The 10,136-nt window shown below is 42.8% G+C and overlaps 2 protein-coding genes across 2 annotated transcripts; both read right to left on the reverse strand.

Annotated features, from left to right (window-relative positions):
- Window positions 1-225: 225 nt before the first annotated feature.
- On the reverse strand, window positions 226-2,689 carry LOC120961863 (probable LRR receptor-like serine/threonine-protein kinase At1g74360). The gene is made up of 4 exons (XM_073505144.1): window positions 2,638-2,689; window positions 2,202-2,554; window positions 949-2,147; window positions 226-727 (listed from the first exon to the last, which is right to left on the reverse strand). Exons 1-4 carry the CDS (start codon window positions 2,687-2,689, stop codon window positions 337-339), a joined length of 1,995 nt encoding a protein of 664 aa, XP_073361245.1. The 3' UTR covers window positions 226-336.
- A 3,324-nt stretch (window positions 2,690-6,013) lies between these two features.
- LOC109770835 (probable LRR receptor-like serine/threonine-protein kinase At1g74360) lies at window positions 6,014-8,497 on the reverse strand. The gene is made up of 2 exons (XM_040396784.3): window positions 8,427-8,497; window positions 6,014-8,316 (listed from the first exon to the last, which is right to left on the reverse strand). The coding sequence occupies exons 1-2, from the start codon at window positions 8,476-8,478 to the stop codon at window positions 6,107-6,109; spliced, it is 2,262 nt and encodes a 753-aa protein (XP_040252718.1). The 5' UTR covers window positions 8,479-8,497; the 3' UTR covers window positions 6,014-6,106.
- Window positions 8,498-10,136: the final 1,639 nt, after the last annotated feature.

Below are 10,136 nucleotides of genomic sequence, written 5' to 3' on the forward strand. Positions count from 1 at the left end.
TAAAAGTATTTTTTTCAGTATACCTCCTAAGAAACAATGTTCCATGAAAAGTACGCTCAATTATTTATTCCCTTTAAAGTGTTGGTAACGTGTTGCTTTCATAAATCCTTCATTCCCTTTGTACTCAACATTTTGATCAATCAATCTTTATTAAGGAGTACATAAGTTTTGTAGGATATTTTTTATGGCAACAAGTTCATAAATAAGATTACAACACACTGGTTGTTTATAAAGGTAACGGTAGATCGATCAATCTTTATTAAGGAGAAAGCATATAACGAAGTGCATACATTGCAACAAACGCGTGCACCCATGGGCACATACCGCATTTCTACTTCAAAGATACCTACAGTTGGTAATTTTACGTAATGCAACATGGTACAGATACACAAAGCTCTGAAGCTCTCTGATAACAAAGGTGGCAGAGAAGCAAACAAGGAATGTAATTACTAACACAGTGATCTCTTCATTTGTAGGATGCTTTTCTGTACCATACGAGGAGGGCTGGTTGTCATTTGAATGAGGGTTGGGAGCCACAGATGAGTGGAAAGATAAGAGTGGATCACTAAGGAAAGACTGCTCATTGAAAGTGGAGAGTTGCCTAGTGTTTGGGACCTTCCCTGAGAGAAGCGGGTTGTATGAAACATTGAATTTGCTCAGTTTGGACAGCTTGTCTAGGCTTGATGGGAGTGCACCGGAGAAATTATTCCAAGACAAATCGAGGCTCCTGAGGGAATCCAGATGACCAATTTCGAATGGAATCTGACCAAAGAAAGAATTGCCGGATAAATTTAGAGCAACTAGCTAGTTGCATCCAACCAATTTCTGATGGTAGGTGTCCAGAGAGCCGGTTCCCATCAAGCAGGAGCAATCTAATGTTCTTCATTGCGCCAATTAATTGTGGAGGGTATCTCTCCAGACAGTAGGTTTCCTGACAGCTGAACATACCCTAAGGCCGTTCGTAATGGTGAAGTTACTGGAAGTATGTCATACCCCATGAGGAGCCTGTTCCACATTGTTAGGCAGTTCTTCTGGGAGATCATCATTGATTCAACAAAGTCAAACTCTGGATAACTCGCCGGCACCCACCGGTACACAGGTAAACATTTACTCGTCGCGGACTTGATCAGTGAAGGATTGCTTCGATTCTTGACAAAGGTTGGACTGGGATTCCTCCCTATACTTGCCATCTCCGGTGGGATTTTGCCGGATATCCTGTTTCCGACAAGGTTGAGCCAGAGCAGGCTAGTACAGTTTCCTATCTCCCTTGGGATCTCTCCTGAAAGTTGGTTCTCAGCCAGCATCAAGAAGAGAAGCGATGTCAGATTACCAATCTCTGGTGGGATCTTGCCAGAGAGGCTGTTGAATGACAAGTCGAATGCTTGGAGCCTCATAAGCCGTCCGTATGATGGTGGGATTTTACGATAGAAGTTATTATATGCAAGCACGAGGGATTCGATGCTCATCATGCTAGCGATCTCACTAGGAAGCTTGCCGGAGAATCTGTTAAAGCTGAGGTCAAGGAAGATGAGGTTTGGCAACTGTAAAATGCCAGAGGAGACAATGCCTCCACTGTAATTATTCTCTTGAAGCGCAAGGCTCTTCAGGCTCGTTAATTTTCCAAGGACTTGTTGCACCTCCCCTCCAAAATTATTGTCACTGATCTCCAGAAATTTTAGGTTGGTGCAGTTCATCAGCTCAAGTGGTATCTTGTGATGGAACTGGTTGCTCGAGAGAACCAGCTCCTCGAGCCCCGCAATCGAGCCAATTCCTGGTGGTATAGATCCACCAAAGCTATTGTTCCATAAGGACAGGGATCTCAAGTTTGAGCAATTGGCAATTGAATTTGGGAAATTGCCAGACAGTTGGTTGCTGGAGATGTCCACAACCTGCAGCTTGCACCCCTTTGGAAACGTGCTGGAAGGAATGCTCCCTGTGAGGTTGTTCTTCGAGGCTTTGAACCGTGTAAGCTTTTCGATCCCTTCCCATACAGCCTTTCCAGTGAATTGATTGCAGCTGAGATCAACGTCAGTGAGCTTGGTGCAGCCACTGAACAGCCCACTTATCCTGCCTGTGAGGTTATTGTTGGAGACCGTGATGACACTGAGGTTGCCGCAGATGGCCGGGAAGTTTTTCCTAATGTTGCCCTGGAACCGATTCTAAGATAGATCTAGTATGCGTATGTTGGTCAGGGTGGACACATCGAGGGCGCCACCGATGAGGTTGCTTGATAAGTTGAGGTACTGGAGGTCCCAGCAGTGCTTGAGATCAGGATGGAGTTGACCAGTGATACTGTTTGTCGAGAGATCGAGGTGCGTGAGCCGGGTGAGGCGCGAAAAGTTACCGAAGGATGGTCCGGCAATGTTGGAGCTCGAGAGGTCGAGATAAGTGACACGCCCTGCTGCATCACACTCAACGCCTTGGAGACGGCACGGCAAGGCCTCTGTCTCAGACCAGGTGTCATAGGCGCCACGGTTGATCGGGTTTTGCGCCTTCAGGAAGTTCTTCAGCTCACGGAGCACCTCCTTGTCACTATGCCCAAGAATCACCTCAGCTGTTGCGCCAAATTAAACCAGAGGCAATTAGATAGGATTAAGCAGGAAATGTACAGTGTGATCATACAAACAGGGGCCGTACCGATGATAAGTGCTTGGCAAAAGGCACTCAGAATATGGTGAAAAACGGCCATGGAGGATAAAGAAACAAGTGACTTCTGTTTGCAGCTTGTACAACAGCTTTATTGGTTCCCATCCTTGTGGACAAAAGAGCATTCATCTCCAAAATTGTGTGGCCAATTCTGAGATTTCACCATCATGAAAGTGTCTTTGGGGCCAAGGCAACCGGTCACCTAGTTACCTGTCTTTGGGGGCAGTCAAACTGGCCAAGTACAGCTGCCCTATAGTGGATGTTTGGATCCTTCCCTTCGCTGGAACCGGGTTTATTGGATATGTAGAATTCTCCAATATTCATCTGTTCTGTTGGTTCTTCTCCAAAGTTGTTTGGAAGCTCCTGAGGTATCTCTTATCTTGCAGTCGTCAGTTTTCCTGGACAGAAGAATTTTTGTTGTGATCTCAATGTTTGGCCGCTTCAGTTCTGGGATATTTCTTATTTGCGTTTGCTGGAAATGAATGTCTTGTGCGGTGTCATTCTGCCCGTGAGCTACAACCTTTTTTATATTTTTAGCATTAAAAAGACAAAACAATAAGATATAGATCGCTGTAAGAGAATATATATTTAGTTAAACCCCATAAATATTAGATATATTCATCTTTGATATTCAAGTTTGTGACTCTTACTCCCTCCGATTCATATTAGTTGTCGCTGAAACGGATGTATCTAGACGTATGTCAGTGCTAGATACATCCGTTTGAGCGACAACTAATTTGGGTCGAGGGAGTAGTTAATTACCGAAAAAGACTTTCGGCCCGCTTTATATATAAAGCAAACCGCCTGAGCCAAACATCCAACAAAGGTTCACACCACACACACACGAAGAGTCAACACAAACACATAGTATGAGAGTAGTTAATTTACGCAGCTAACTAAAAATTTTAAGTGGGATAAATGTTTATTATAATCAAAAGTTTTCCTATGATTTAAAATCCTGATGGGCTATTTTGATTTTTCTAATAAAAATCAATTTTAATAATAATGGTTATGTTTTAATGGGTTTATATAATCATGAGCTACTCTTTAGTTTTGCTGTTTGATATTTAGTTATCTTAGAAAGACATATTACACACCTATACATTCTTATCTAAAATTGTGGCCAAAAGACCATTCTTCTCCAAAATTGTGTGGCCAATTCTGAGATTTCACCATCATGAAAGTGTCTTTGGGGCCAAGGCAGCCGTTCACATAGTTACCTGTCTTTGGGGGCAGGCAAACTGGTCAAGTATAGTTGCCCTGTAGTGGATGTTTGGACCCTTCCCTTCGCTGGAACCTGATTATTTGGGTATTTAGAATTCTCCAATATTCATCTGTTCTCTTGATTCTTCTCTAAAATTGTGGCCAAAAGCCCATAAGTGCATTCTTCTCCAAAATTGCATGGCCAGTTCTGAGATTTCACCATCATGAAAGTGTCTTTGGGGCCAAGGCAACTGTTCTTGTAGTTACCTGTCTTTGGGGGCAGGCAAACCGGTCAAGTATAGCTGCCCTATAGTGGATGTTTGGATCCTTCGCTGGAACCGGATTAATTGGGTATTTAGGATTCTCCAATATTCATCTGTTCTGTTGATTTTCTCCAAAGTTGTTTGGAAGTTCCTGAGAAATCTCTTATCCTGCAGTTGTTAGTTTTCCTGGACACAAGAATTTGTGTTGTGATCTCAATGTTTGGCCGCTTCAATTATAAGATATTTCTTATTTGCGTTTGCTGGAAATGAATGTCTTGTGAGGTGTCACTCCGCCCGTGAGCTACAACCCTTTTTATACTTTTAGCATTAAAAAGACAAAATTATAAGATATAGATCGCTGTAAGGGAATATATATTTAGTTAAATCCCATAATATTAGATATATCCATCTTTGATATTCAAGTTGTAAGTTAATTTATGAAGCTAACTATATTTTTTAAGTTGGAATTTATTATTATTATATTCTGGTAAAATTTGGGGGAAATTCTGTCGTGAGTCTCCCCCTGGACCCCCTCTTCCTTTTTTTGCTCCTTTTCAGTTTAGTCCCTGTACAACCTGAGAGTTACACACACACACACACACGCGCGCGCGCGCGCTCGAACACCAACACTCCTTAGCATATTACTTTGAGGGCTTCGAGCACAAAAGCAAAGTATGAGAAAGCAAAGTGATTTACAAACACACACACAAAAGCAAAGTATGAGAAACAGTCTCATTTGTAAGTACTGATCCTTAGTCGATTTGTTTAATTGTCATTTGCTAAAAAACAGATAAATTCTGGCCTAAATATATTACTTTGAGGGCTTCGAGCAAACAAACATTGCTTTTGTAAATCCTTAATTCCCCTTGTACTAAACATTTTGATCAAAAATTATGAAACTGTTTCTCATATATGTGTTGTAAGTTGCAACGCTTGACTCCAAAACTGAACTGCTTCTATGATCCAAATCAACCGCTCCAGTGGTAGTCACTAGTCAACCAAATATGGTCAACAAATGACGGCCTTCCGAAATTCGCTCCTGTTGAAAGCAAACTATTCTTGTTGAATAGTAATACAAAGATACCTTTTGTCAACATTTCTCGCTCCCACCCAGAGTTAGAACCTCCATATATTTTGTCACTTCTGCCGCATTGCTGCAATAGGCTATGATAAACTATACTTGGACTGGTGTATTTAAAAGTCAGCTTAGTTCATACAAAGTAGCAAAGATACTATCCAGCGAAAGTGGCTGTTCGGGCAACAAAGAAGTGTACCTTCTAAAAATTTATTATATTCTGAAAGACAAATGATAATTCAACCAAGTCGTAGAGGAGGATGTTGAACGCCCAATCCCCTTACCAACAAAATAGCGTACCTTCTAAAAAGATTATTTTACTGTGGAAGGGAAATGATGTTTTGACCAAGTCATTGGAGGAAAATGTTGAACGCTCGATCATCTATCTCCTTAGTGTTGGCAGCATTCCCTTGACCTCAACGTCAACATTTCTCTTGTCCGCCGGAAATTAGGACTTTCGTATATTTCGTCACTTGTGTCACAATAGGAAATATTATGCTCATAATTGTGATATAACGGTGTATTTAAATATCAGTACCTGCTTAGCTGACACAAATGATTATTTGTTAAAAGTGTTTTTTAAGTATACCTCCTAAGAACATGAAAAGAACGCTCAATTATTTATTCCCTTTAAAGTGTTGGTAACGTGTTGCTTTCATAAATCCTTCATTCCCTTTGTACTCGACATTTTGATCGATCAATCTTTATTAAGGAGTTCAGCACAATGGTTAACACAACTTGCAACATAAGTTTTGTAGGATATTTTTATGGCAACAAGTTCACAAATAAGATTACAACACACTGGTTGTTTATAAAGGTAACAGTAGATCGATCAATCTTTATTAAGGAGAAAGCATATAACCAAGTGCGTACATTGCAACAAACGCGTGCACCCATGGGCACATACCGCATTTCTACTTCAAAGATTCCTACAGTTGGTAATTTTACGTAATGCAACATGGTACAGATACACGAAGCTCTGAAGCTCTCTGATAACAAAGGTGGCAGAGAAGCAAACAAGGAATGTAACTACTAACACAGTGATCTCTTCATTTGTAGGATGCTTTTCTGTACCATACGTGGAGGGCTGGTTGTCATTTGAATGAGGGCTGGGAGCCGCAGGTGAGTGGAAAGATAAGAGTGGATCACCAAGGAAAGACTGCTCATTGAAAGTGGAGAGTTGCCCAGTGTTTGGGACCTCTCCTGAGAGAAGCGGGTTGTACGAAACGTTCAATGTACTTAGTTTAGACAGCTCGCCTAGGCTTGATGGGAGTGCGCCGGAGAAATTATTCCAGGACAAATCGAGGCTCTCGAGGGAATTCAGGTGACCCACCGTGAATGGAATCTGACCAGAAAAAGAATTGTTGGATAAATTTAGAGCAACCAGTTGCATCGAACTTATTTCTGATGGTAGGTGTCCAGAGAGCCGGTTGCCATCAAGCAGGAGCAAGCTAATGTTCTTCATTGCGCTAATTGTGGAGGGTATCTCCCCGCTCAGTAGGTTTCCTGACAGCTGAACATATCCTAAGGCTGTTCGTAATGGTGAAGATACTGGAAGTATGTCATACCCCATGAGGAGCCTGTTCCACATGGTTAGGCAGTTCTTCTGAGACATCATCATTGATTCAACAAAGTCAAACTCTGGATAACTTGCTGGCACCCACCGGTAAACAGCAAAACATTTACTCGTGGCAGACTTGATCAGTGAAGGATTTCTTCGGTTCTTGGCAAAGGTTGGACCGGGGTTCCTCCCCATATTTGTCATCTCAGGCGGGATTTTGCCGGATATCTGGTTTCCGACAAGGTTGAGCCAGAGCAAGCTAGTACAGTTTCCTATCTCTCTTGGGATCTCTCCTGAAAGTTGGTTCCCAGCCAGCATCAACAAGAGAAGCGATGCCAAATTACCAATCTCTGGTGGGATCTCGCCGGAGAGGTTGTTGTACGATAAGTCCAATGCTTGGAGCCTCAAGAGCCGACCATATGATGGTGGGATTTTACCAGAAAAGTTATTATTTGCAAGCACGAGGGATTCGATGCTTGTCATGCTAGCAATTTCATTAGGCAGCTTGCCGGAGAATTTGTTAAAGCTGAGGTCAAGATAGATGAGGTTTGGCAACTGTAGAATGCCAGAGGAGACAATGCCCCCACTGTAATTATTCCCTTGAAGCACAAGGCTCTTCAGGCTGGTTATTTTTCCAAGGACTTGTTGCACCTCCCCTCCAAAGGTATTGCGACTGATCTCCAAATTTTTTAGGTTGGTGCAGTTCATCAGCTCAAGTGGTATCTTGTGATGGAACTGGTTGCTCGAGAGACCCAGCTCTTCGAGTCCCGCAATCGAGCCAATTCCTGGTGGTATAGATCCACCAAAGCTATTGTTCCATAGGGACAGGGTTTTCAAGCTTGTGCAATTGGCAATTGAATTTGGGAAACTGCCAGACAGTTGGTTGCTGGAGATATCCAGAGACTGCAACTTGCACCCCTTGGGAAACGTGCTGGAAGGAATGACCCCTGTGAGGTTGTTCGCTGTGGCCGTGAACCGTGTAAGCCTTTCGACCCCTTTCCATACAGCCTTTCCGGTGAATTGGTTCCAGCTCAGATCAACATCACTAAGCTTGGAGCAGCCACTGAACAGCCCACTTATCCTGCCTGTGAGGTTGTTGCTGGATACAGCAATAACACTGAGGTTGCGGCAGATGGACGGGAAGTTTGTCCTAATGTCACCCTGGAACCGATTCTGGGATAGATCCAGTATGCGCAGGTTGGTCAGGGTGGACACATCAAGGGCGCCACCAATGAGGTTGCTTGATAAGTTGAGGTACTGGAGACCCCGGCAGTGCTTGAGATCTGGATGGAGTTGGCCAGTAATACTGTTTGCTGAGAGATCGAGGTGCGTGAGCCGGTTGAGGCGTGAAAAGTTACCGAAGGACGGCCCAGCGATGCTGGAACTCGAGAGGTCGAGATAACTGACACGGCCGGCCGCGTCACACCCAACGCCTTGGAGACGGCATGGCGAGACCTCGGCCTCCGACCAAGTGTCATAGGCGCCACGGTTGATCGGGTTTTGCGCCTGCAGGAAGCTCTTCAGTTCGCGGAGCACCTCCCTATCACTTTGCCCCAGGATCACCTCAGCTGTTGCAGCAGCGCCATATTAAATCAGAGGCCATCGTTAATCTGGATTAAGCAAGAAATGCAACGTAACGTGCGACTGATCACACAGGCAGGAGGATTCCAATACATACCGATGATAAGTGCCTGGAAAAATGCACCGAGAATGTGGTGAAAAGCAGCCATGGAACAGGATAGAGAAACAAGTGTTAGGAGTTTGGTTTGCAGCTTGTACCTCAGTTTTTATAGGATCCTCATCCTTGTCGGCAGAACAGGACTACGCACGCGCAAAATTCTTCAAGAATCTGACGACTCTTCTGCAGACCACTTGTGAGATTTCACCATCAGTACCACTTGTCTCTCGGGCCAGGCCAACCGGTCAAGAACTGGATGTGTGAGTGTGTGATCCCCCTGACCCAGGATTCTTCAAAAGAGGTATAACTCTGGTGGTTCTTCTCCAAAATTGTTTGGCCCCTTCTGAGATATTTCCTATCTTGCATTTTTCAACTCACACAACTTGGACTACTAGCGATTTTCTTGAACACTAAAATCGTTTATTGTGATCTCAATTTATTCAAAAGGCCAGAGACCGATCTTTATAAAGGAAAGAAAATAGTTACAGTCGCAGCCGAAGTTCTAACTCAGCACCAAGATTGTGACATTGTGTTGAAGTAGGAGAGGAACAATCAACCAAAATGACAGCCACAAGAAACTGCGACCAGCATTGCCCTAGAGTTGAAAAGATGAAAGTAGCCTGTAGCTCTCCACACTCTCAAGTCTTCCCTGAGAGCCTCAAAAAACCCAGGGACCGAGCTATTGGAGTCATCGAAAAATTCTGGTATGATAGGGAAGTCTGCCTTAGCCTACTCGCGCACGCTGGTCTAAATTTGCTGCGAGAATCTGCAGTGGACGTCGCATTATTCGGCCAACTGAATGTTATCGGCCGTGAAGCCACGTTGATGAACAAGTACTCAAGTAGCCACATGAAGAACTTGCAGATGGGAGGGGGCTCTAGACTTCACATCGCTCCGGCAGTGGCAAAAGCCGGAATTGGCAGTGAAGAAGAGGCGGTAGGCCCTGCTCACGGTGAAAATGCCGTCAGTTGAGGCAAATCCTATTCAGGCCCGTTAGCTGGGTTCAAAAAATGATGCAGCCCCAGAATTCGAACCCGCGACCACCACGACCATATCATCACTAGGCCATCGGAGGACTAGTGCTTTCTAAGCTTTTTTCTTTCTTTTATTCCACATTTCAATCGCGGGGATCCCCCGGTTCTGAGAAGCTTCCCAAACCAGATTTTTACCGTTCGCTGGTCATTTCCAGGGCGGTTTTATTCGAGTTTCTTTTTTTCTTTTTCCTTTTTTAAAGATTCGTGTCTTCTAAAATAAAATGATAAACTTTTTTAAAATTCGATGGATTTTAAAAAAATGATAAAGTTTTTTCAAATTCGATGAAATATTTTGAAATTCGATGAGCTTTTTTAAAAATTCATGATTTTTTGAATTTAATGAACTTTTTAAAAATTCAATGAACTTTTTTTCAATTTTGTGAACTTATTTCGAAATCGGTGATTTAAAAAAATCAGTGAGATTTTTCAAAATAAATGAACATTTTCAAATTGGATGATTTTTTAAAAAAATCGATGAACTTTTTTCAAATTCGATGTTGTTTTTCTCAAAATCGAAGAACTTTTTTTCATGATTCGTGTTTTTTTACTTGTGCATATTTTTTCCCAAATTTTGTGAACTTTTTAACCCACGAATATTTTTAATAAATCTATGAACTTTTTTTTATTTCATGAACATATTCAAAATCATTAAAAAAACGAAGACCGGTGTTTTTCC

This window comes from Aegilops tauschii, chromosome 7, assembly GCF_002575655.3.
Source record: "Aegilops tauschii subsp. strangulata cultivar AL8/78 chromosome 7, Aet v6.0, whole genome shotgun sequence".
NCBI lineage: Eukaryota > Viridiplantae > Streptophyta > Magnoliopsida > Poales > Poaceae > Aegilops > Aegilops tauschii.